Source organism: Colletotrichum abscissum (genome assembly GCF_030869225.1).
Source record: "Colletotrichum abscissum strain IMI 504890 chromosome Unknown Scaffold_6.1, whole genome shotgun sequence".
NCBI classification, from domain to species: domain Eukaryota; kingdom Fungi; phylum Ascomycota; class Sordariomycetes; order Glomerellales; family Glomerellaceae; genus Colletotrichum; species Colletotrichum abscissum.
Genome location: NW_026850503.1, coordinates 836787 through 862445, shown reverse-complemented (window position 1 = coordinate 862445; position 25659 = coordinate 836787). Strand labels below are relative to the sequence as shown.

At 45.2% G+C, this 25659-nt stretch overlaps 4 protein-coding genes across 4 annotated transcripts; all 4 read right to left on the bottom strand.

Annotated features, from left to right (window-relative positions):
- Window positions 1-592: 592 nt before the first annotated feature.
- CABS01_03281 (oxysterol-binding protein) lies at window positions 593-4741 on the bottom strand (the record flags this gene model as incomplete). Its single annotated transcript, XM_060536658.1, has 3 exons — window positions 593-1786; window positions 1842-4428; window positions 4722-4741. 3 exons carry the CDS (start codon window positions 4739-4741, stop codon window positions 593-595), a joined length of 3801 nt encoding a protein of 1266 aa, XP_060392577.1.
- Window positions 4742-6939: 2198 nt separating this feature from the next.
- Window positions 6940-9658, bottom strand: CABS01_03280 (endochitinase; the record flags this gene model as incomplete). The annotated part of the gene is made up of 2 exons (XM_060536657.1): window positions 6940-9023; window positions 9082-9658. The coding sequence occupies 2 exons, from the start codon at window positions 9656-9658 to the stop codon at window positions 6940-6942; spliced, it is 2661 nt and encodes an 886-aa protein (XP_060392576.1).
- Window positions 9659-19097: 9439 nt separating this feature from the next.
- CABS01_03279 (uncharacterized protein) lies at window positions 19098-20782 on the bottom strand (the record flags this gene model as incomplete). Its single annotated transcript, XM_060536656.1, has 2 exons — window positions 19098-19456; window positions 19522-20782. 2 exons carry the CDS (start codon window positions 20780-20782, stop codon window positions 19098-19100), a joined length of 1620 nt encoding a protein of 539 aa, XP_060392575.1.
- A 3321-nt stretch (window positions 20783-24103) lies between these two features.
- Window positions 24104-25477, bottom strand: CABS01_03278 (uncharacterized protein; the record flags this gene model as incomplete). Its single annotated transcript, XM_060536655.1, has 1 exon — window positions 24104-25477. The coding sequence occupies one exon, from the start codon at window positions 25475-25477 to the stop codon at window positions 24104-24106; it is 1374 nt and encodes a 457-aa protein (XP_060392574.1).
- Window positions 25478-25659: the final 182 nt, after the last annotated feature.

Genomic DNA, 25659 nt, shown 5'->3' with positions numbered 1-25659 from the left:
AAGAGCGTCCTACCCAGTCGCGCCTTCCGTGACCTTAGTTATGTACCTTGAGGGACAACAAATTCCATGAACCCACTAAGCAAAATTTCCAGCCGCGGCCGTTCAAACAACTAGATCCTTTTCCCCATGGTACTTGACTCTTCGCGCATTCACCCTACCTGACCTACCTCCACCGTACCCAGACCTCTCTCAGCTTCCTCTTCAACAAGCCGTATCCGTCATCGCTAGCCTCATCTTTCCTAAGCCAGACCGTCTCACGATACATCACACCATGGCCTCATCTAGCATGAGCTAAACGCCCTTCCAGACTTCACAATAACAAGGGCTACACACACGGACATGCCGAGAACGAGCGATTGCTTATTTCAATATCATCTATGTTACATCATTTGCATCCTGGCTCTCCGACATGCAGTGCAGGCGAGATCTACCTTTTCCCGGCAACAGTCCACCGAAAGCCGCTCGGCCCGTCCGCAAGACGCACTACCTGCTGCTGCGGCTTCTTGTCCGGCACAACTTGATACCCGCTGCTAGCCCCACCGATCCCGCCTCCACTGACAGAACAAACACCTCCTAGAACGACGCGAGCCTCCTATTTCGCGTCCTCGTAGATGGGCTCCAGACCCTCCCAGGCCTGCTGCGGGTTCCCTTCGGGACCGGCCTTCTCTCTCTGCTGCCAGTACTTGCCGTTGAACTTCCAGTACTCCTCACCCGTAATCTCGCACGTCGTCTTCTCGAACCACGCGGGCCGGAACTCGATGCCCTTCTCCTCGCGCTGCTTTCTTCTCGCGCGCTGCGCCTCCTCCAGACGGTTCTTCTCCTCTGCAGCGAAGTCGTACTCTCCATCCTCCATGGCGCGCTGATCGGGACGAAGACGAGAGTCCGTGGGCGGCAGCCAAGGCTTGAGCTTGTCGTCGATGTGGTTGAAGGTGAGCACGAAGGGGGTGAGGTTGAAGGGAATGCCGGGCGGGCGGGGGTTGGCCTGCCAGATGAGGAAAGCTTTGTTAGGGTCGGTGATGCTGCCCTTGTGGAGCGAAGCCGAGTCACCAGGATCCTCGACCGTGGCTTCATATCCAGGCGTGAGACGAGCGTAAAGCTTCGAGTTCCATCGGCCGCCCATGCTGTATCGAACTCTTCCATCAGAGTCGAGGACCTTGCCGGAAATCTTGTATGCGCTAGACGCCTTCCAGCCACGCGGCTGGAACTCGATCTGGCACACCTCGCCAGTTGTCCAGTTCTTGACCTCCATGGGTCCATAGTTGTCAACAGTAGGGTTACCAGTGATAATGCCAATGACGGATGTGGTGACCTTTCTCCAGGTGTAAAGGTCCTCTTTGCCTCCAGACTTGGGTCGAAGCTTCAAGAACCACGTTCCAAGAGGGTTGGCGTCAAAGGACTTGCCGTAGAACTTTGTCTTGACGGCCGATTCACCCCAGTAGGTCCAGTGGGGTGATTCAGCCCAGGCGGCACCCACTGGAGGATGGTGAGAAACCTGCTCAATAAAGAAGCGGTAGTTCTTGTCAGGCCGGACGTATTCAAAAGTCTCTCCAAGAAGCGGGTTGAAGGGTTTCGCCACACGACCGACAGTAGAAGCGTATTCACTAGCAGCAAAGGCAGCCACATAGATGAGACGTTCAATCGAGTCAGATCTCTCCACAGCTTGGTCCAGAAGGTCGACGTATTCCATGTCCTCACCAGCGCGGTATAACAGAGAGGTAGGCTCGTTGAATGACACAGGCAAAGTCATCTTGGTCATATCCTTGCCAATCATGGACTTGAGAATGCCCTGCAGACAGATTAGCAAACCGGACATACACAGCGCTTGAAATGGCGTAGCTTACCCAAAGTGAGATCTTGGGCCGATCATCAGCATCCATCTTGAGACGACTTCTGATGCCATTCTCGTAACCCTTGAAGGAGCTGCTGAGATCCGTGCCACCAGAAACAACAAGTTGCTGTTCCTCCTTCTCCTCGTGCGGAGTAGGCACCGCATCGGCATGCGGCAAGTGGCTGACCTCAACCTCTCCAGCATCAACTGCATCAAAGAACTCATCCTCGTCATCCGACTCAGAGTCAGACAGCTCAAGCGAATCAAGAACCGTCTTCTTCCTTGTCAAGGTCCTCTCGGGCGCCGCTGGCGGGGCTGCGATATTCGTGTCATCGGCACCGACGGCGGCCTCAACGGTCGCAGTACCATCCACCTTTCTGTCACCCTCGAGGTCCTGGCTAGTGGCCGTTGGCTGCTCGTTCATAACTTCGCGGAGCGCACGCTTGGCAGCTTTGCGCTTCTGCTCAGCCTGGTCGACACGCTCCTCCAGGATCTCCTGCTCCTTGGCAACCTTGGCCATGCTCTCCTCCCACATGCGGCGCATGTCGATTTCGCGGTCCAGCCGGTACTGCCAGTAGGCATCGCGATCCTTTGAAATCCGCATCAGGTCTCCGATAAGTCCCGTCAGACTCCTGACAGCAGCATCGTAGGTTGTGAGAGCCTGAGTGACCTTGGTATCGGAAACAATCGTGTTCGGGTTCTTAGAGGCCTCGGAGAGCATCGCAGCATTGACAGCTGAAATGGTATCGAGCTGTAGCTTGGCCGACTGAGCTGTGATGCTGAAGGCGTCCTTGCTGACAGAGGGCTCTTCACGGCTACTGACATCCTCAAAGTCGTCATCATCATCGTCATCGTCTGGTCCATGGTGCCCTCTTGTTACGCGAGATTGACCCGCATCTGTCGCGGCATCGGCAAAGTCGTCATCGTTGCTAGCGACGGTGCTTGCGCCAGCAAAGTCGCTTCTGGGGACGGACATCTTGCTGTGCGACATAGTCCTGGGGATCTGCACACTACTTCTTCCATCGGCCACGCTGGCGCTCTCGCTCTGAGCCTCGTTGATGGACAGCTCTGGCGACTTTCCAGACTGCTCTGCCTTTGCCTGCCTTAGCAGCTCGGCGCCGCGAGCGCGCTGGCGCTCTTCCTCCTTTGCCTGGTCCTTTGTCCACTGAATGGAGTTGTTAAGGGCCCAGAACCAACGCTTCGCCTCGACCTCGTGGTTGGCCTTGAGGGTGTACTTGACTGAAGACTTGCCGATAATCTCGAATTTGGTCTTCTCGTCGGCGCTCATATGCAGCTTGGCGATGCGCGTGTTGATGGCGCCACGGCAAGCGGAGCCGGCATCGTCCTGGTGCTTGTAGTAGCTCAGAACGCCGTCCTCGAGAACGAACCATCGAAGCTGGTATCCCTTGCGGTAGTTGGTCCACTTCTTCAGGTAGCCCTTCATCTCTCGCGCCTCCTTTCCGGCCACAGGATCGGCAGATGCCGCGGCTCCAGCGCCCTGTGAAGCCGCCTGGCCGAGAACGGCTTTCTCCTGGATACCTCTCTGAGCCGCAACGGCAGCGGGGGATCGCTTAAGCATGGCGCGTGTGGTATCGTCCTTTGTCACATCCTGCGGAAGCTTGCCCTTGCGGTCCCGACGGAAGGGATCGGCTCCGTGGAGCAGGAGGACCTGGATGAGTTGGGTATTCTTCTTGCGGGCGGCCTCGTGGAGAAGGTTTCCGCCGGCCTGGAGGGTTGTGGGTTCGGTAACGAATTCTGTGCTATTGATGTCGAGAATCTGCTTGAGGCGTGACTCCTCCAATACAGTCTCGAGAGCCTTGTAATCGTTCTGCGCAATCAGACCCTGGATCTGTCTAACCTTGTTCTCGGCAAAGATGGATCGCGACAGCTGGAGAAGCTGGAAAATATCGGGGTTTCGAGCGACGTCGATGGGCAATCGGCCCTGGTAGTTGGCAATTGCATCGTTGATCTCCTTCTGGTCCAGCAAGAGCTTGACAACCTGGGTTCGGCCCTGGACGGCAGCTACGTGCAGCGGGGTATTTCCATCCTTGTCTCTAGCGTTGATATCGATGGTCCCAGCGCCGTCAGACAGGACGTACTCGACAACGGGGTATTCGGCGCATTGGATCGCAAGGTGAAGCACGGTGGTGTCGTCGAGGCTGGTGCCGCTGAGGGTATTGATGGAGGAGATGCTCGTGCGGGGCCCGCCCTCGGCGGTATCCCTGATGGCCTTGGAAATGGAGGCAGTGTCGCCGCTTCGCAGGGCCTCGACGATGCGGAACTTGCGGACAGATTGCTCGAGGGAGACGCCCTTTTCGCTACCTGCGACGCTCATCTTGGATGCGGATGTAGATGCGGTTGCGGAGGGGGGGCTGTTGTGGGAAGGGGTTCGGCCCATGGAAGGGGAGATGGAGAGCCTGTTGGCCCCGTTGCCGCGGGGGACGTTTTGAGCCATGGATATGTTTGTCGCGGAAGCCGCTGTAGAAGGTGGCGACGTCAGCGGCGCACCGTCATCCGTGGTGGATGGATCTTCTTCGCTGCGGGAGTGGTTTCGTCGTAAGAGTGAGAGGGCAGCGGCCGACTTTGACCGCTTGTGGGTGCTGGAGAATCAGGAGAGAGTTAGCTTTGCTGCCGCCAAGATTGAGATGCGGAAGGTGCTGTTGCTGGTGCTGATAGTGCTTCTGTCTCTTGCTGCTGCTGCTGCTGCAGGCCGCCCCGGAGAGTGTATGGGCAGACGCCTTGCTGCTGAGGTTGATGTCGGTCCCGATGACAGGTGCAGTGGGAATGGGAGGATGGTGCCAGAAGGGATGGGAGATTGTGGATGTGTGCATAGCAGCTGGAATGCCACAGGCGTGGAGAAGACGGGAGCAGATTGAGGTGGATCATCACGTACCTATCGCCAGCGTCCGACATGTTGCAGAGCAGTAAGGAAGCTCGGCTTCACTCACACACATGAACCTAGCTGGAGCAACAGTATCCGTAAAAGGATGCTATTATGGACACCTCTGGAACGCGGGCCAGGCAAGGTTGCTTGGGTTCCCCACTTCCTCGTAAGATAGTCTGAGTTTATATGAGCGTGTCCTGGATCCCGTACTCCGTCTCTCGTGGGGAGGTAATGTAAGGTAAAGAATGGAGCAGCCGGTGGTCAAGCACAAGGGACGGGGCTGGTTATCCGTATGCCGCACTCCGTAGCAAAAGGAAAAGAATGGGTAAAGAAAGGTAAGGCAGTTTATGGCTTATGCTCGCAGGAATACTGGGTACTCGGACCTGTTGATAGGTCAGCGGAGGGGTTGGATGAGGAGGGGAATTGGTGGAGGATGCTGCTGCTGAATGAGGGACTGACTGGAAGTCGGTTCGGTTGGGGGAATGTGAGACGCTTTGGTCGGCGACAACAGACAAACCACAGACAATGGTGGGGTGGGTTGGATAATGCGTACAGCAAAGCTGTGGATGTTGTGATGAATATCCGATGATACCTAGAGATAGGTAGGCATCGAGGTGAGCGGCGTGGTTGGAACCAATGGGGTGCGAATTATCCCACGAAAGAGAAGATTCCAACGTTGGAATCCCGCTGTCGTTCGTGAGCGAGGATGATGGTGTTGTTGTTGTTGCTGCTGCCAAGTTTTCTGCAAGTCGCACGAGAACGAAAGCGAGCCGAGCATGTAGTGTACGGAGTGAGGTAGTGTAGTGTAGAAGCAAGGTGGGATGGATGGTTGGACGGCATGGATGGGTAGACGATGGTCTTCCTTCTTTCTTTCTTTCTTCTCGACTGTTCGGGATACATAGAACCTAAGGTATCTCTCTCTATCTCTCCCACTCCTCGTCCCGAGTCTGCGCCTGAATCACATAAGGCAAGGTCACCAGCTCAGGTTGTAATAAAGGACTCAAACAACCAAGGTACCGACGCTATTCCAGCATAGCCCCATTGATGAACACGATAGAACCTCGACGACTGTCCAGATTAGCGCCTAGTGTGATTTTGTGCAACAAGGTCATCGCAAATCAACCCTTGGCCTGCTGTGGTGCGCCCCTCATTCTGCTTCCCCCTCCCCTCTCACTGCTCAGATTGTACCTCTCTCTCTCCCTTTCCAGATGTGCCAGGTTCCCTGCAGAAATCCAGAAATCCAGAAATGACGTTCCCGTCCTTGGAGATGGGGGGTGACGAAACCACAAGCTTGCGGCCCCCTCATCCCACCCGTGAGCTCCCAGCCAATCACATCATCATTTCTCCCCCAGCGTGTCCAGTCTTTCCATGGAAACGGACTTATTTAGGCGACACACCCTGATACCCTTTTCAGGCCACCCGATGATGACACCCCTTTTGGTCATTTTTGGGGGGAGCATACGGTGGGATGCAGAGGGGTAAAGCTGTAGGGTTAGTAAGGTGGTAAGGTTACCAAGGTAAAATAACGTGTATCGTGTTTTTCCGCTTACTACCCGTGTCGTGCCGTGGAGAGTATCTAAGGGAGTACCTATGAGCAGCGCAGACGGTCGCCGGGTACCTGTGGCGTCCGTTGTTTGAGCCACACACAAGAGCTGAAGAAAGTTAGAAACCACCTTTAGTCCATCTCCGTACACCAACCGCATCGGGGACTGATTGACCATGATTGCTCCTCAGTGTCCTTACTGAGATATTTCCTGGAAACGGCGCGCGCAATCTCTGCCGAGCGGCTCATTGCAAACCGGGCTGGAACCCAGTAAGCAAGCCCATTGAGAAATTTCCCTTGTCGCTCCCGAGATCGGTTCGTTCAGCCCAGACACGCCGATTCGGCCGAACGACTAAGAAAGAAACCTTCGGGCCTAAAGCGCATAGGCTACACCCAAAAGTCAAACATCAGGTTGTTCAAGGAACAAATAACAAATCCCAGCAACGGGCTGATTGCATTGTTTGCATTTACATGCAGAATGTTTTCTCAACTGTATGCTCTAGCACGCAATGCGCCAAACGTTTTATCACGAGGTTCTATACGCCAAGGCTTGCTTTTACATGCCTCGATTGCAGCACCATAGGTATACAAAGGAAATATTAGTCATGTTTATACATCTCGTGAACAGAATTAAAGAAATAAATGCCATATCCGTAGTAACCAATCATCAATCCCTCACACACATTAGAGCAGAAGAGCAACGGCAAGGGCGGCGAAGCCACCGACTCCGAAAGCTCCAATCTTGGCAGCTCCAGCCTGGACAGGCTTGCTGGGAACGGGAGCAGCCGTTGTGTAGCTGGGAAACCCGCCCGTGGAGGTGGGCTTGTAGTTGGAGCCGGTACCCGCGAGTGTGGAGTTGTATTTGCCAATCGTGACGGGGACAGTCAGGGTCTTGTAGATGAAAGTCGTCGAGTCATCCTCTTTGCCGGGAACAACGGGTGTTACGGTAGGCTTGGGCGGAGAAAGGCTCCCAGAAGGCTTGCTGCCACCTTGGCTGCCAGTGGGCTTGGGAGCATCGCCAGTAGGCTTAGGGGGTTGGGGCACATCGCCAGAAGGCTTGTTCCCTCCTTGGCTGCCAGTAGGTTTGGGAGCATCACCAGTGGGCTTGGGAGGCTGAGGAATGTCGCCAGAGGGCTTGTTTCCTCCTTGGCCACCGGTAGGCTTGGGAACATCCCCAGTGGGCTTGGGAGGGTTGGGGACGTCGCCTGAAGGCTTAGTGCTGCCGGGTGTCGTCTCGGTGTACGGGCAGACGGTGGTGTATGCAGGGACGACCTTGGTCGTGACTTGGCCAACAGGGCAGTTTGGTACATCAGGAGCGCAAGATGTGATGGTGTACGTCTTTGTGGTGAAGACTGTGCTGGTAACCCATTGGGGAGGAGGGCTAATTGTAGGCACGGCGACGGCGGACGACGTTGCCGTGATAGGGCAAACAGTGGTGTACCAAGGAACAGTCTCGGTGACAACCTGACCCTTGGTGCAGGGTACATCGGGCTTGCAAGAGGTGACGGTGGTGATCTTGGTGGTGAAAATCGTGCTTGTGGTCAGCTGTTCGGGGACACTGAGTGTGTTCTTGGCCGACTCGGTAGCTGATTTGGTGCCGGTGGGCTTGTCTGAGATGGACACCGTCAAGGAGTTCTGGGCAGGTCTCGTAGCAGAACCAGTAGCAGAGCCAGTGGCCTTGTTGGTGACGCCGCCAGAGGCAGTCTTTGTTGCGTCTGCTGAGCCGGTGGCAGTAGCAGTGGCGGTGTGGGAGTTACCCGCCGTGGTGGTTGGGAAGTCCTCGTCGTCCTCATCGCAAGTGTCCGAAACAGTCGCAGACTTGGTCGCAGAAGCGCTGGCAGTGGCAGTGGCGTTGGAGCTCAACGATGTGATGAATCGCGAAGAAGCAGATCCGGTGGCAGACGCCGAAGAGTTGCCAAAGAAGGTGAGTGAAGCTGAGGCCGAGGCCGAGGATGATGCGGACACAGAAGCAGACGCTGAGGCGGACACAGAAGCGGATGCCGAAGCAGATCCCGAGCCAGATGCCGATGCTGAGCCAGATGCTGAGCCAGACACTGATGCTGAGCCAGTGGCCGACACGGACGCAGAGGCCGAAGCAGAGACAGAGACGGAAGTCGAGATAGAAGCAGAGGCGGAGGCTGAAGCAGAAACGGACGCCGAGGCGGACTGGCTGGGGCTCGAGGTCGCGGAGCTGGAGCTAGAGCTAGAGCTTGCTGAAGTGGTGGAAACAATGGCAGACGAGGTGCTGGTGGAAGAGATCACGGACGATGTCGAAGTCGAGATGCTGATGGTGGAGGTCTTGGCAGGGATGGGGTTGCAACCGTACTTGAGAGCATCGGCAATGGCCTCGTGGAACGACTGGCCGTTGATCTGGTTGATGGCGCCACGGGTGGCATCCCAGATAGAAACACCTCCAAAGTGCGGCTTGCTCTGGTACTTGCAGATCAATTCCTTGATCGTGGAAGGAGGAGCATAACCGTTCCATCCAGACTCGACGCTGGCGAGGACACCAATGTAGAGCTTCGCGTCCTTGCTCTTGGAGGACTGAGAAATGACCGTCTCCCAGTCGTCGTAGTTGGGAGTATCGGTGATTTGGCAGCCGGGGTTGTTGTAGAACTGGATGAAGAGGGAGTCGAATTGGGCGTTGTAGATGAGCTCCTTGAGCTGGAACCAGGTGTCTGACGTTGGGCACTGGGGAGCAGCAGAAATGTGGTAGATACCGCAGCTGCGAAGCTTCTCAACCATCTTGATCCAGGGCTTTTGGTCGGCTATTGTTGAAGTTAGTATCATAATTCATCATAAAAAGGGGCAACCTTATCAACATACGATACTTGAACTCGAGGTCAAAGTCGAAACCGTCAACAGCAATGTGCTCAGTCTCGCTGATATCAAAGGGACGAGGGCCGTTCCATGCCTGATCGTAAGGACCAAAAGTCTTGTGCAACAAATCACCAAATTCATGGCCATCCTGCTCACTGTCAATGTCGTAGCTGCAGGGGCCTCCGGTTGGGCAGTAACCACCAATAGCCAGGAGAACCTTGATGCCCTTGGCCTGGCAGTACTGGATATCCTTCTTGATGTAGTCACAGTTCATAATCAACTTGGTGTCTTCGCCAGTCTTGGGGTTCTTGTAGTAAACCTCGCCGCCGCAGTGGCCGGCGAAATTGGTGCCGGGGTATCCAGCGCTGTTCTTGGGAGAGTATGTGACGAAGGATAGAGAGACGGAAGTGACGCCCGGAGCATCACAATAGCTTGAAAGGCGGTCGGTAGTCTGGCCATACTGTCCCCAGTACAGGTTGAGTCCGAGAAGTGGCGAGGCACTTGTGGTTGTCTGTGAAGAAGAATGGGCCAGGGCCGGGCTGATGACCGCGGCGGCGGCAACGAATGACTTGCTGAAGAGCATGTTTGACGTAGTAGTATTAGACAATTAAGTGTTTTGTACGTTGTTCGCAACGATTGTAAGGTGGCCGAGGCCGTAGAAAGAGTGTAGATGTGATCTAAGATGAAAGAAAGGACGCAAACACGAATGTTTGCAAGATGGTGAAGACGCACCGTCGTCTCTAGATCTCAACAGGAACAGAGATGGAGTGAGGAAATCAGGGAAGAGAGAAAAGAGACATTACATGGAACGTCAGGAGAAGACTCCCATTCATAAGTGAACCATTGCCGCTCTCCACGAAGCGGCGCAACGATGTAGTGACTAACTACATTGAGGGACGGGTAAAGAAAAATTGCCTAGAGGCAAATTGAGTTGTGGGTGTAAGCCATCATGGCGATGGGTGCAGGGGACCAATCTCCCCCCTCGTGAGGACTACTCGAGAAGCACGAATAGGCATTGACGCCCACAAGCGGCGCAGACCGCAACGGCGACGATGTGGGATGCGTATGCATTGATGTGTTAGCGGGTGGGTGTGCAGGCAATGCGGGCGACGGCGTGGTGGTGAGCGGAGTTGAAGTTGTGACGATGGAAGAGACGAGGTCCAAAAAAGTGGGCGGCTGTGGGCACACACCAGACGCACCACTTCCCAAACAGGCAAGCGTTTCTACAGTGGTCATCTTCTTGGGCGGTGGTCTAGGCGTGGTGGCTCTCGCTGCCCGGCGCACGACAAAGGCGGCCGGTTCCAATGAAGCTGCTGAAGGGACAGGAACAGGACTAGCGTCACCCAAGCGACGTGTGAATAGGGGTCGTTTCTCGTGTTTGATTCGCTGCGTCCCCTGAATCAGGTGGAACTACTGCCTGTCAGCGGCGCCAATGCAGACTTCAAGCACGCTTCAACCACGGTTGGACCTGCAACCCACAGCTCTGGGCCATTGGCGTTGGCCTTTGGTTGCATCGACAACAGAAGCTGGCCGTCGTTCCGGTCTTGAAGCCGTCTTTTCCCTAGCTGTGTCCTCAGCCCAGTTGGTGGAGAGGTGGTGAGAGAAATATCCCGCTAAACTGGGCCTCTATGATGGAGATGCCATGGTAGACTTGCTGCCTGTTTTCTGCGAGCACTCGGCCACTCCAGTCTGGCACACTAATTACTTCAGAGAATCCAGTCGAGTTGAGACCAAGCTTCCAAAGATAGTATCTGTACGGACACATCTGTGGATTTCCCCGAAGAAGGCGCGACAGGCTGTGAAGATTCTGATTTGGATGTGAAAGGATTGGGCGAGATCACTTACATGAAGTCACCCACACGTGATAAGAATGAGATCTTCTTGGTCCCAACGAACACTGACTTTTGGGTCCAGGAAAGGGGGGAAGCTACGCGTAAATTCAGCCGTACCTCAGCTAGACTAATGTGAGGTAGCTCGAGTTTCCCCGTGGAATCACGCGTTGTCCGTCTTGGTGGACCGTGGCTCGCGCCTTACCGGCCGAACGGTGGAAGATGGGAAATTGGTGGCTGCAGCGAGGTGGCACACCGTCCAGAATATTTTGGGACTTTGGTAAACTAACAGCACCAAAGTTCTTTTCACATCCTTCCAGCCCAACTTTCACCACACCTCTCACCAAACGTGCTCTTGCTAATTCTTAGTAAACACAGGTAAACTAACCTATGGGGGGGGGGGGGGGGGGGGTGGTAAACCCCCCCATTTTTTTTTTTTTTTTTTTTTTGTTTTTTTATGTTTGTGTTGGGACTAAAATAAAAAAAAAAATTTTTTTTTTTTTTCTTCTTTTATATTTTAAAATAAAAGGTAGTTACTTTGGTTGGGGGGGGGGGGGGGGGGTTAGCTAACCACCCTATATATTTTTAACTTTTTATCCGTGTACTATAGGTTAAGTTACGGACTATATACTAAAATAGAATTTTTTTAACTTCTCCTCTTATATACTTCAGATAGAAATTATAATTATACTAAAATAGTTCCGAATTAGTTTAGGACTAATTTAAAACCTATTTAAAATAGCTTTAATAAATTCGCTAAATAATATAGGTTTTTTTTTTAAACTTAAATTATTAATATTACTTTTTAACCCTTATTATTTTAATTAATAAGTACGAGATAATCTTAATATATTTTAAAAATTCTATAAAAATAGTAGTCTATTTAAATAAAAAAAAATAAGACTTTTCCTAAACTATTTTTAAACTTATTCTAAATAAGTTTAGAACCTTTTTAATAAAACTTTTAAAGTATTACTTATTTTAATTTTTATTAAAGCTATTATAAATAGGTATTAAAACTAACGAAATAATTACTAAATTATAATATAAAAAATTATATATTATAATTAATTAATATAGTATTTAAAAATAAGTAAAGAAGGTATTATATACTATATTAATATACGTAGTTTATATTTAAAAAATATTAAAGCGTTATAAAGAACGGTATATAATACCTTTTAAAGTCGTTTTAAACTATTTCTAAACTAATTCTGAACTTAATAGCTTTAATATAATAATACTTATTTAGTACTTTTAAAAACTATTATATTTACTTTTTTATAAAATTAAGTTTATAAACGCTTTACGTATTATTATATTAATAATAAAGCGTGTTTATATTTTAACTAAACTTTACTTTATTAGAACTATACTTAAGTTATAAAAAATATAGCTAAAGATATTATTTCTATATATAAATATATCTATAGGATATTATTAAAAAAAAGAGTAATTATATAAGTCTTTTAAATTAATTCCGAACTAGTTTAGAAGTAGTCCTTATTAATTATTTTTATAAATAGGTAAAAGCATAGCTTAAATAATTCGAAATAAGTACTTTTTATACCCTATTTTATAAAAATTATAATATAGAGGTTATTAATAACTAATATAGTATATATATATTATCCTAAACTAATTCGTAACTTATTTAGAACTAATTCCGAATCTTTTTAATATATTCCTAGTACTTAATTACTTATTATATAGTATATTTATAAAAATCTATATAATAATAGTAAAAACTATTATATTAGATTTCCTCCGATTAAATACTAAGCTTATTTACTTTTAATACGCTCTATATTATAAAAAAAAGAAGTTAATATAATAAGAAGAGATAAGTATTATTTTTTTATAAGTAATAGGCAGAAATTACGATATTATAATAAGCTAATTCTAAATCTATTTTAAATATATTCCGAAATAATTCTAATATAATTTAAATATAAATTATATTATCCTAAAAGAAATTCTCTAAATATTATATTTAGTAAAATAGAACTATTAAGTATTAATTAATATTACTATAAGATTAGTAATTATTTTAACTTCTTATAGTACTTATAAATACTCCCCTCTACCGCCTATTTAAATACTTAAGAGTATTTATTTAAAACTTCGGAATATTATAAAAAAGATTAGTTATTTAAGAAGCGGATTAAGTAAGGAAAACGTTCTAAATATATTTAGAATTAGTTCTTAACTATTTTTAAATATATTCTTATAATTAAAAGAGCTTACTAAGCTCTATAATAAATTCTATAGTTAGACTATTATAAAGATTTATAATACCCTTAATAATATTAATTAGCTTATAAATATTATATAAATATAAAAAGCTCTTTATTTTCTAACTAAGTTATCTTACTTAGTTATATAGAACGAGTATTAATATATATAAGCCCGTTATTATATTAATATAAGTATTTTATAAAGCGTTAAGAACTATTTCCGAATTGATTTTAAACCTATTCTAACTTCTTTTTAATATATTTAATATTTTAATAATAATAAGTATAATTATATTTATATTACTTTTTATTTAGAGTAAGCTAAACTTTAAAAAAAGAATATCTTTTTAACTTTTTAATTAGATATAAATTATAAGTATATTAAGGGCTATAATAAAGTTAAGGTTATTTAGGGCTAATATAACGAAGTTTTTTAAAAAGGTTCTAAAACGATTCTAAATCTATTTTAAAATATTTTTAAACTATTTACTAACTTTTTAAATAGTTATTTTACTCCTTTAAGTTTTTATAAATATAGAGAGTACTAAGATATATTAAAAAATATACTAACTTATTTTTTAAATTCTTAAAGAGCGTTTTAAGTATATTATTTAATAAAAATATCTTTCTAAATATAACTAGGGGTTATTAAGTATTATTATTAACTAAAATTATAAAAACTTAATAAATAAGTTTATAAAATCTTTTTATATAAGGTTTAGAATCGGTTTAAAATTAATTTAAAAAGGGTTCGGTTAATATTTATTATTTAATTACGATCTATAATATCGCCCCTAAGAATAATAAGTTAAAAAATATATTTAATTTTACTTAGTTTACTTCTATTATAATATTAAGAAATACGTTCTAAAAGATCGCTCTTTAGACTTAAAATAGAATTAAATAAGGAGTATTTTATTTTATTAATTAAAAGAGGACTACTTTTTATTATATAGTTAATTACGAGGTAAAATAATTCGGAACTTATTTAGAAAAGGTTTATAACTAATTCGGAATTAATATTAAGTAATTTATTAATTTTACCTTAGGCTTAATATAAATCTTAGAGGAATATTATAGTTAGACTTAATTAGACTTATTTATAAATACTTTTTAAGGATTAGGATAAGTTTTATACTTATACTAATACTATAAAAACCCTTTATTAAGCTTTATATATATAGAGTAATCGTTTTATTTTATTATTAGTTTATATTTAAAAATAGGTCGGAATCTTTTTAAAACTAATTTAGAACTAATTATTATATTTAGATTTAGGGAATATAATAAATACCTTTTTAAATAAAATACCCTTTTTTTAGAATTAAGTATTCGCTTTATTTAGTAGGATATATTTATTATTAAAAAATATTATACCTTAATTAGTTATTTAAGTATAAACCCCTTAGAACTATTTATAACTAAATTTAGAACTAATTTTAAACTAATTTAGGAATAAAACGTTAACGTTATTTAAAATAACGAGAACTAACTCTATATAAATAAAATATAGGGGCTTATTAGTAATTTATTAAATTATTACCTCGTAATTCTTTACGCTTAGTATTTTTTAATATAAGTTTATATAGCTAGTTAAGGTCTCGGAATTAGTTATAATTATAATAAAGGGTATAAAATCTATTCTTAAGCTTTTTAAAACTCTTTTTAAATAGATTACGAGGTCTTTCCTAAGTAACTTTCTTTAGTATTATTTATTAAAATTTATATTATATATTTATAATAAATTTACGAAACGAGGTTATTTAAAGTTAAAATAAAGATATTACTAAGCATTATACTTTATTAAATATTTAAAAAAGGGAGCTATGTTTAAAAAGAAGTCGATTAGAGCTTAAAAAAAGGAGATTATAATTATAAGAACTATAATAAAGATTTTAAAAATAGTTTAAAATCGATTTTAAATTACTTTAGACCCTATTCCTCCTTATTTTATAACAATTCTTAATAATAATATAATATAAAAATTAAAAACTAAAGTTTAAATATATAATATATATATTATATATATTATATATATTTAATAAAGTTATAGTTATTTAATAATATAATATATTTTATAATTATATATTAAATATTTCGTTTATAATACTTTTTATTAATATACTTAATACAAATAATTAAATAATAATATAATATAATATAATTATTACTTTAGTTATGTTTTTAAATTTTAAATAATTTAATATTATTTTAATATATATTAGATTTAGTATTTAGTATACGTATTACGATTTAAATAATATTCTAATATTATTATTTAAAACTATTTAGTTTATAATATTATAAAGAAATTAAGACCTATATATTATTATATTTTTATTTTTATTATTTCAATTACTTATATTATTAAGTATTATTTGATATAAAGTAAATAGTATTATATCAATAATATATAATTACTTATAATAATAAATGGGTTTTATAATAATAATAAAGATAGATAAATATATATATATATATATATATTAATACTATATAATCAATATTAAGACCTACCCGATTAGTTAGTAAAAGTAGTATATATATATAAATATATATAATAATAAAAATATAAATAATAAATATAATAACCATAATTTTAATTATATTATATTTCGTAAGATATTCTAAAAGATAAAAGAAATAATACTAATTTAAAATAAGTAAATATATATTTAATAATAATATAACTATAAATAATACCTATATTTTAACATAAGACTTCTATATTTAATAATATTAATAAAAAGTTAAATAATAATAATTTTCTATAGAATAATATATTATTCTTTAATAATAATATAAATAGATATATAAATATTACTTATTATTAAAATATTCTTTATTATATTAATCTTATTTTAAAACTTAATTAATTAAAATAAAGATTATAAATATATATATTATATATAAAGTTTATATTTTAATTAACATAAAATAGAAAGTAAACTAATATTAGTTATATATTAAAACTTTAATTTTATAATATAATAATAAAATATAAAAGTAGTTTTAAATCCGTTTTATATTAGTTCTAAATTAATACTAAGAAACTACTTATAATAAGTATTTTTTAAAAGGACGAAAATATAAATTACTAAACTAATTCTAAACTATTTTTAAAACGATACCGAACTAGTTCTAAATTACTTATTATTATTTTTATTTTTAGCTTTAATATCACCCTTAACTTTAATATTTTCTATATTATTATTATTATTTTTATTTATAATATTATTAAAATCGATTATAATAGGATTTTCTTAAATAGAAATATCTTTAAAAGAAGAGGTAATAACTTCTTCTTTTTTTACCTCCTCTTTAACCTAAAAGAACTTTTATTAAAACTAATAGAAATTATTAAGTTAAGAGGGGAAGTAGGCTAAATAGTTTAGAATTAGTTTATAATTAGTTCTAAATTAGGTTTAAAATAACTTATATTTTTTTTAAAAACTATAAGAAGTATATTTAAACTTAGTATTTATATTAATAATATAATATATAATAGCTATATTAAGCTAAGTAAAAAATAAGAATTAATTTAGAATAGGCTAGGAATTATTTTAAAATTACTTATAACTTCCTTACCTCTCTTATTATATATAGGGATTTTTAAAAGAGAAGTAAGAGATCTAACTTTTTTTTTTAAAAAAAAATAAAAAAAGGGCCGCGGATTTTATAGTTCTTATAAACCTTTTTTAGTTTATTATAAAAAGCTAAATAAATAATTAATTAACTAATTTTAAACTAGTTCTTAATTAGTTCTAAAATAGTTCTAAACTACTTATTTAAGGCCTTATTATTTATATTAATAAAATTAGTACCTATTTTATAGTTCTTAATATATATTAAAATATTATTAACTTTATATTTATAAATATAAACATAAAAATTACTCTTAAAAATAAATTAAATTTCTTAAGAATTTAAAATTAGTTTAGGATTAGTTCCGAATTATTTAGGAATTATTTATAGTTATATAAATAACCTTTTTATTATTAATTAAGAATTTATAATATACTTTACTAAGTATAAGCTTAATTTTATTATTTTAAATAATTTTAAATTAGTTCTAAACTAGTCCTAAACTAGTTCTTAATTATATATTTTATTATATTTAAAAAGGGGTAGGTTCTTATAGTAAATAAAATTATTCTTAGGGCTAGGAATACTTAAATAATAGTCTTAATACGCTTCTTATTTAAAATTAGTTCTGAACTAGTTTAGAAATAATTACGAAATATGTTTAAAAAATATAACTTATTAAATACTTATAAGAGATTATAATAGGTAGAATTAATTCGGAACTAGTTTTAAATTAATTAAAGAGCGAAAAAGTAAATTAATAACCCTTTTTATAGAGGGCTTAATATAAATAAGTAATAAATAAAATACGAAGCTAATAGGGGTATAATAGGGGCTATTTATATAATAAAATAAGAGGTATATAATTAATAATATAGGTTATAATTAATAAAAGTAGTTTATATTTAGCTAAGGATTTTCTAATTAATTAAAAATCTGCTTAGCTAGTCTTATAGTAATTAAATTAGCTAATTAGAAAATTAGTTAAGTTACGTCCTTTTTCCTATAGTTAGGTTAGGTAACCGGGGGGGCTATAGGTTAGTTTACCTGTGTTTACGATTCTTGTTGGCTAAGCTTGGAATACATCTGTCAATGACGCACGGTAGTACTGCAGGCAGCTGGCTGCCTCCCTCTTACTATTCTAAGGATACAATGCTTGCACGTGTCGCGCCATCGTGGTGTTTCTGAGGCGTCGGGTATCTGCTGTTTCACGCGCCAAGAACGTCAAGAGGACTAGTTGCTCAATGACACCGCTCATCAACGGGTGGCAGTCGGAGACAGATTCCATCCCCATGTAATTGGGTCGGCCCTTTGCTGTGTAGAAGACGGATGCAAATCCCTGCGAGCGGCCAAGACCACGATCCGATTCACTCGATGCGATTAAGCAAGGAATTCAATGCCTAGGGGCACCCAGAGGGTTCTTTCCCTAGGCAAATTTCATTCCCTATACAATACTTCACGTGCCAAATATGTAAAGGGTATGATAATTAGGTGTGCTTTTGGGCATCTACTCTGAACCATTAGACTGGAACCCAACTCTCAACCTTTCGGTTTCTAAAGTTCAGTAAGGATTTGATGATTACATGGATGTTGAATGGTCAATGGTTAAAAACTTGACCTACTTCTGCGGTTAAGAACATGGAGGTACCTAATTAGATGAAGATGGAAATCGCGAGGTCGTCGTAACTGAAGTTGGCTTCGGTGTTGTCCGAAAAGGGCAAGAGGAAGACGGGAGGAAGAGACAGGAGCGACCCACATTCCACCTACCCCGCCCGATCCTCGAGGTAACCGAATCACCTGGATGTCTTCAATCCCTGTCGACAGATCTCACTTGCTCCCTCATCTTCATCTCACGACCCTCAAATCGATGTTTGCAGGATTTACACCAGAGAGCTGGGACCGGCAAGGGCCGTTGGCAACACTGAGCAATATGAAGTGTTGCGCCTCTGCCGCAATTGCTCCGGCTCATGAGCGTCGTAAGGTAGCCCACAAGATCATCGACTTAGACCGCTCACTCGGGATACAAACATGTTCAACGGATCGATGTCAACTGTTCAACTTGTGTTTTTCAACTTGTTTCATTTTGAAGTTGAGCTGTACCTTACTCTTGAAGAGCCCTGCCGTAAGGTAGTATGCTATCGCGGTTCCTCCCGCTTCTAGGTTGTTCTTTCCAATTGTTGACGCCAGGTAACCTTCAAGTCAAATGCATAGGGTAAGTACCCATCAGTCGCTCCCTCCTTCACTTACACATCTCTCTTCAGGCACTCGAATCTCAAGACCTTCCCAAATCACCCAAACACCACGCTTTCCAGAAATCAAGGAGACAAAAGAAAGATGCGCCACCTCTCCTACAACCTCGCCTCGACCAACTTCACCCCCACGTCATCCCATCGTCCTCGTCGTCGTGATCGGCCAGTCTCTCTTCCTCTGCGCCAAGTTGGCCGATATCTTTCCATCTCAATGGGTTCTGCTCCCATCCCCACTCGATGTGGAAGTCCACACCGCGGGCCTCAAGAAACCATGCCACGAGACACTCTATTGAGCAAGGCGCCGGCGTCGGGCAATCGCTTGCCAGGGGACCAGACGGCATAACCTCGCATCCCGAGAAGTCACGGAGCGCCGGTCGAGAGGGAGTTGCTGCAAGGTCGACCATCTGTTGGAACCGGTCGTACATGTAGAGCCAGTGGCCCATGGCCGCCGCGCTTCCGTACGCGATTTGATCGGTTGGTCCTATCCGAGTATCAGGTCAGCTGTCATGTTACATTATTTCAGGCATCTCGCAGATATTCACATACCGACACCGACGCGCCCGCTCATACGCGCACAGTAGAAGTAGTGTTCACCTCGAGGGTGTGGCAGAATGAGCGTGTTTGGGCCCAGCTCCTCCAGCGTCTTGAATTGTGGTCTCGCCCATAACGACGTGTCCGGCCGAATCCGCAGTACTGTGTCATGGGTGTAGCCGTTGGTGACACTCCAAGCCCACCACCTCTCCGCCGCCAACGATACGGTTCTCAGCTGATTGTTCAATCTTCCCAGTCTTTCACCACACGGTGTCGCCGCCATCGCCTCCGTGCCGCCGGGATATTCCACCTCCGTCTCGCTCACAGGCAAAACGTCGACAGATCGCAAGTGTGTGCCATAGCACTCCCTCAGGTTCGCTTCAATGGACTCCTTGGTGCGGTTGAACACATCTACGTCACCAGGCTCGTAAAGCATGTAGGCGAAGACGTCGATCCTCGAGAAAGCCGGGTGGTCGGCGATGAGCTCCGACATGTGCGTCTTGCAGGTAACGTGGTTGGTCCTGTACAGGCCGGCAATGATGACAGCCAGACTGCGCTCCTTTTCGCGCTCACTCGGTGGCACGTACAAATCGCATAGCCCAGGAATCGATAGTCTCCCCGTATCCGACAGCTCGAGTTGACCAGAGCTTCTCTTCGACTTGGCGATTGTTTGCGACCCGCCGTCCTCGCTCCGTCCCATAATGCCTCCCTGTGTCTTCTTGCAGGCCGGCTCGAGGTCGCTATGCCAAACCGTCGTCCACGTATTCTTCAACATGGCATTTAATACGATACGAACGTGGCCTTGTTGATTCTCAAGAATGACTGTGCGCCCGCCCTTGTGCAAATCACCTGTCGCGGTCCACCACACGGCATGAGAGCTGCCGTCATCATCAACCCTGTTGAGAACCAGGTCGCCGTCATCCTGCAGAACGAGAGCGTGACGACCGCTAGGCGATGTGAAAATAGGCGTTCCCGCGGACAAGAGGACTCCGTCAGCGTCCGGCGTTAGAACAGCTGTACGTGAGCCAGCGCCGTTATCGCCACCATCGCTCCCGGCCGGCCCCTTGGGTGTAGACTCTGGCGTAGGTCGGTGTAAGCTAGGCACTGGTAGTCCGGAGCTGGCGACGTGCCAGTGTGGCTGCAGTACAAAGATCGCGGACAGTAAGAAGATGAAGAAGGCGCCAACGAGTACTTTTGACCGGCGAGAGGAGCCATTCCTCAGTATTGTCCATCGAGATTGGTTTGCGATCATGGTGTGGTCGTGAGTCGGACCCATGGTCCTATGGCTTCTGTTAAGTTCCCGCTCTCTTACTGCTGTTCCCGCTTGCTCCTCGTGCTGATGTTGTGAAGGAAATGAGTTGACAAGAAGGGAAAAAGGTATAATTTCAAAAATCCTTCAACGGCCCTTTCGGTATGAGTACAGGTGAAGGGATCCGATCTGGGTCCCTCTGCAGGAACTTGAGCGAACACCCCGCGCTATATCAGATGACGCTCGAACCGGCCGTTGAGCTCAGACCTCCTCCTTTTTGGCAGGGTGAATAAACAACTCCTGCGATCTGTGGACACAAGTGGGTTGGGCGAGAACGAAAATAGACTTTGGGTTTTGTTGCGACGACTCGTAAGCTGCCTTTTCTCGCCAGAGCAGACCAGCGGACGGTAGCCGAGGCGGCAGAGGGCGGGCACTTCTTTTGGTCGGTGATGGATCGCCCGCTGCGCAAATCTTTTTCCTCACAAGCCAATCCCGGTCCAGAAGAAGAGGCAAAAAGATTAGGCAAGGCCAGGAGCATAAAAATCGTGGAGAAGGAAAAGCTCAGAGACGGGACGAAGAGAGTTAAGAACCCTCGTCAAAGGTCAACGCAGCAATTCTGAGACGAAGTCAGGGGGGAGGTTCTGGCGTATGAATTGTACGGGAAAGTCTTGGCGGTCCGGACAGCCCGGCGATTGCCAGCAGAGCAGCAAACTCAGAGACAACCAAACTTTTGGAACTGAAATGATCTTCGAGGCTCGGCGTCCCAGCGTAGGGATGGCAGGACTAGGCGGTAAATTAGGACATTTTGCGTGGACGGCGTGGGCGGAAGAAGGAAAGAAAAAGGTTGTTTGATTACGCCCACTACTCTGGGGGCCAACAGGGCCGCCCAGCAAGGCATCCATCTTTTGGAAGGACAATATCGCCAATCATCTAGAGGTTTGAGGCCTCTGGATAAGGCCAAGGAGATTTGATCGCCGCAAGTGAGAAAGCAAGGATGGCGAGAGGCTGCGGGTAAGATTTTGGGCCAGAAGCACAACACGGGCGCGAGCTTGGGGATACACAAACACTTTCGAGGTTGTCGAACATGAACTCGAGGCCTCGAGAGTCTAGAGTAACAATCGTACGGATACACGTGTAATACGTGAGCCGGGCGAAAGCTTGGGAAGATGGCACAACCAATCGGGCGGCTGCCTTTTGACCCTTGACGTGGACTCAGTGAGGCGCAAGAGGGCGACGACGCAACTCTCTAGCCCCCGTCTCCCAATGGCGCGCGACTTTTTGTGGTCGTCGTGTCTTTTTTAGAGCGAAACGTACGCCCGTTTTGTTACCAACGAGAAGAGCCTCCCGGCCTTGGCTTTTCACCCTTACTTGGCGTTGTTGTTTCTTCTCTTATCGGGCGACGAAGCAAGCGGGATGGGAAAACCGCGGCCAGGCAAGTAACCGCTGCTTACACCCTAAGGTAGACACAACACCCAGCACTTAAAGTACGAGGGACAAAGGTGGTTAGTTATGTTGCCCGACTTCAGTAATCAAAAACGGGAGCCACTTCTGTCGCTTTCTCTTCCTGCTCTATTTCTCTCTCTAACTTTCTACGAAGCGCCGTAGGCCGCCTCGTCAAGATTAGAGATCTTGGCAAAGCAGACGGGGGACCGCCAAGAAACCCTCTTTTTTTTTTGGCCCCGAGTGCCCTGACTAGGAACGCCTATCGGGGAATCGGGGGCTAACGGGCTAAGGTAACGAAAGCTCTCGACTATCGATGGTGTCTGTGCCGGCGCCGAACGCAAGTTTCTTAGTGCAGAAGAAGAATGCTTTTTTTTTTCTCGGGGGGGTTGTCTGAATATGTGATTCCATGCCGCAATCCCTTGCTGAAGTTACTATAGTTGAAAACTTGAAAATGCAAAAGAGAGACAAACGAAGGTAGATTGCCGATACAGTAGATAAGGTAAAGAGACAGCCGTGGCTTTGTAGGAGAAGGAAGCTCCTGGAGTCCCAGGGCCCAGGTAAGGGGTCAGTTTCGCAGAATCAAAAACTCTCGAGCCCTGGACCTGGGACGCGGACGCGGACGCAGACGGAGGGGAGGGGAGGGACGGGAAGTGCGCGGGTATCTTTTTTCTTCTCTCTGTCGCAGTGCCGTGAATGCGACGCCAAAATGCAGAACTGCACCCTGCGGCGCCTGCGCACGACGGTTGCTACGTAGCTAGGTTCCATTTCTGCGGCGCCTGTCTGCGCCGCACGTACCCTTGATTCTTCGTGAACGACGTCGCGCAAGCGTGTACTCCGAAAGAGGCGTGCTCCCGTCGGCAGTCTTGGTTGGTCTACTGGGGCTTTTTTTTCTACGAATACTTCGTTAGCCGAAGGTTCGTGGTTTCGCACTGCCCTCGGGAGGTTCCCCATCCCCTCCTTTTCTGTGCATCCCGAGTGTGCCATCGTATTGCTGCAAGAGTTATTCAAGTCTCCAAGCTTAGTAGTAGTAGACATGAAGCATGGCACTTACTTCGAGTCAAATACCCACGGTGATGCTACATAGCATCTGGAGGCTATGGGACTCGAAGAGAGAAGAATCCAGACGAGCAGATGCGAGGAGTGGGATACGTTAACTCCATACCGCGTTCGAGAAAGTACTTCTCCTCTTTTGCCCGCGGAAGTGTGAAGCCCCCCCTCCAGCCTCCAAATCGAAGACAAATGCTTGTCGCATCTCGACGGCTTCGCACGCACGCATAACGCATCACAGAAAGAGAACAATTCCCGAGTCCAGACCGCTGGGTCTTCAAGCGAGGCGCAATGATTTGAGAGGGCCACCGGACGACCAGTGTCATCCGCCCCGTCGGTAAACGGTGACGATAAGGACGGTAAGACCGGACCTGACGTCGTGGTGAAGGGGCCGTGCGGCCTTCTCTTTTCCTCTCCCTTTCTCTCTGTCTCCCAGACCTGTGCTTCCAGAAGTTCCGATTCCATCCAAGAGAAACGTCAAACAAGTCATCGTCGTCAAGAGAAGTCCTCATCATTTGGGAAAACCCTGGTCAAGAGCCCAGCGTTTGACTAGTTTTCACAATCATGACGCGGCAGAGACGCGGCAGCGGCAGCTTATGCGGGAACTAACGAGTGTTGGTATCCAATAGTGTATTGATATTAACTTTAGTGTATATTTTAAAGAGAGAAAGATGGCGAGTTTTCCAGGAGGGAAGAAAAGGGGGCTTGCTTTGACAAGCGAAGCAAGCCACGATGACGACTCTTCTGTGCTAAACACTCAGATCAAGAAGTCAACATGAATCTTCCATCAACCCCCCTCCCGCCTCTTCGACCAAAAACTACATATTTTCAATAGAGTCTTGACCTTACAAGGTCCTTTCAGGCATACGCCGGAGGCTCAGCAGCAGCCATCTGCCTCTTGCGCGCCGCGTTGATGGCCTTCAACTTGGCCGTGCCGAGACCAGCAACACCGTTCTCCTGGTTGTCACCCAGCCACGGCTTCTTGGAATCACCCAGCATGCTGCCCGCGAGGAAGTACGCGACCTGGCCGAGGATGATGAGCACAAAGGCGATGGGGTACATCCAGTGGATGGAGTAGCCAAAGACGTTGACGCCGATGATGATGCCCCAAAAGTTGCCCGTCAGCAGCGAAATATTGTAGAACGCGGCGCTGGCCATGCGCAGCAGCAGCGGCACCAGGCTGTAGAAGAGGCAGAGCGCAAAGGTGTAGCCGAGGAGGTAGCCGATGGCGGGGCCGTTCCAGGTGGCCTCGCGGAAGGACTCGCGGTCAAAGATGGCGGCCTGGACGCCGTTGATGCACATGCCCCACATGCCCATGAAGGAGAGAACCTCGTAGACGGGGCGGCGGCTGACAAACCACTCCTCTGCGACGTTGGTCACACCGTACAGGGTCGCGCCGAGGAGGGCGAATAGGTCGCCCTTAACCATGTCGATCCCGGGACCGCCGTTGGAGCCGGTGATGTGGTCGCTAGCGAGGAGGACACCGCAGCCGCCGATGGCGACGATGATGCCGACGATCTGGAAGACCTTGTAGCGGACGCGAAGGAGGAAGAACGAGAGGATGATAACGACGACGATGGCCCAGAAGTTGAGGAGCTGGGCCGAGAGGATGTTGGTGTAGCGGTAGGCCAGGACGGTGAAGTAGTTGCCTTCGACATCGAGGAAGGAGAGGATGAAGTACTTCCAGCCGTCGCGGAGGAGGAGCTTACCCCACTTCTTGAAGCCGTACTTGTAGATGGTGACGGGGAAGTAGATGAGGAACAGCAAGATGTAGTTGAAGACAGTCTGGAAGGCCGGGATCGAGACTCCGTTATTAGCGAGGAAGGAGGTGAAGGTGTTCGTCGAAGTGATGCACAGGGCAAGGATCTGGCCGATGATGAGGACGATCCAGAAATCGACCGTGGTGAAGTAGCTCCACCAGTGCACCTTCCGAGCCTCGATGTCGTGCAGACCCTGGCCTACGAGCTCGGACTCGTCGTGGCCGGCGGTGATCTGTGTTGTCGTCACCGGGGCGGTGTTGAGGTTCTTGGTGGTGTCGTCGTCGGCGGCCATGGTGGGCAACGGTGCGTAGGCGTGACCGGGGTCGGTGTTGGTTTCTGTGATCCTGGTGAAGGGTAGGCGCAGCGACAGAATGGACTCGAAGCGACGGGATACGATGCTAGGCATACAGCGATCTGAGGCGAGGTTAGTCGTCTGTTGCCTTTGCCACACGTTGATGTGGTTGAAGGTCATCTTGTTTGCTGGGTCTATTCTACATACCTTGGTGCGCACACGAGGGTATTCAGACGATGTATCGTCTGCGCGAAACGATCTCAAGTCTCAGTCGAGCTTCGTTCTCGCGATATGTGATTATTGGTATGGATTTGTAGTGATAGTAACTGCTCTGGTCTTTCTCGTCCCCTGGCAGCAAGCGC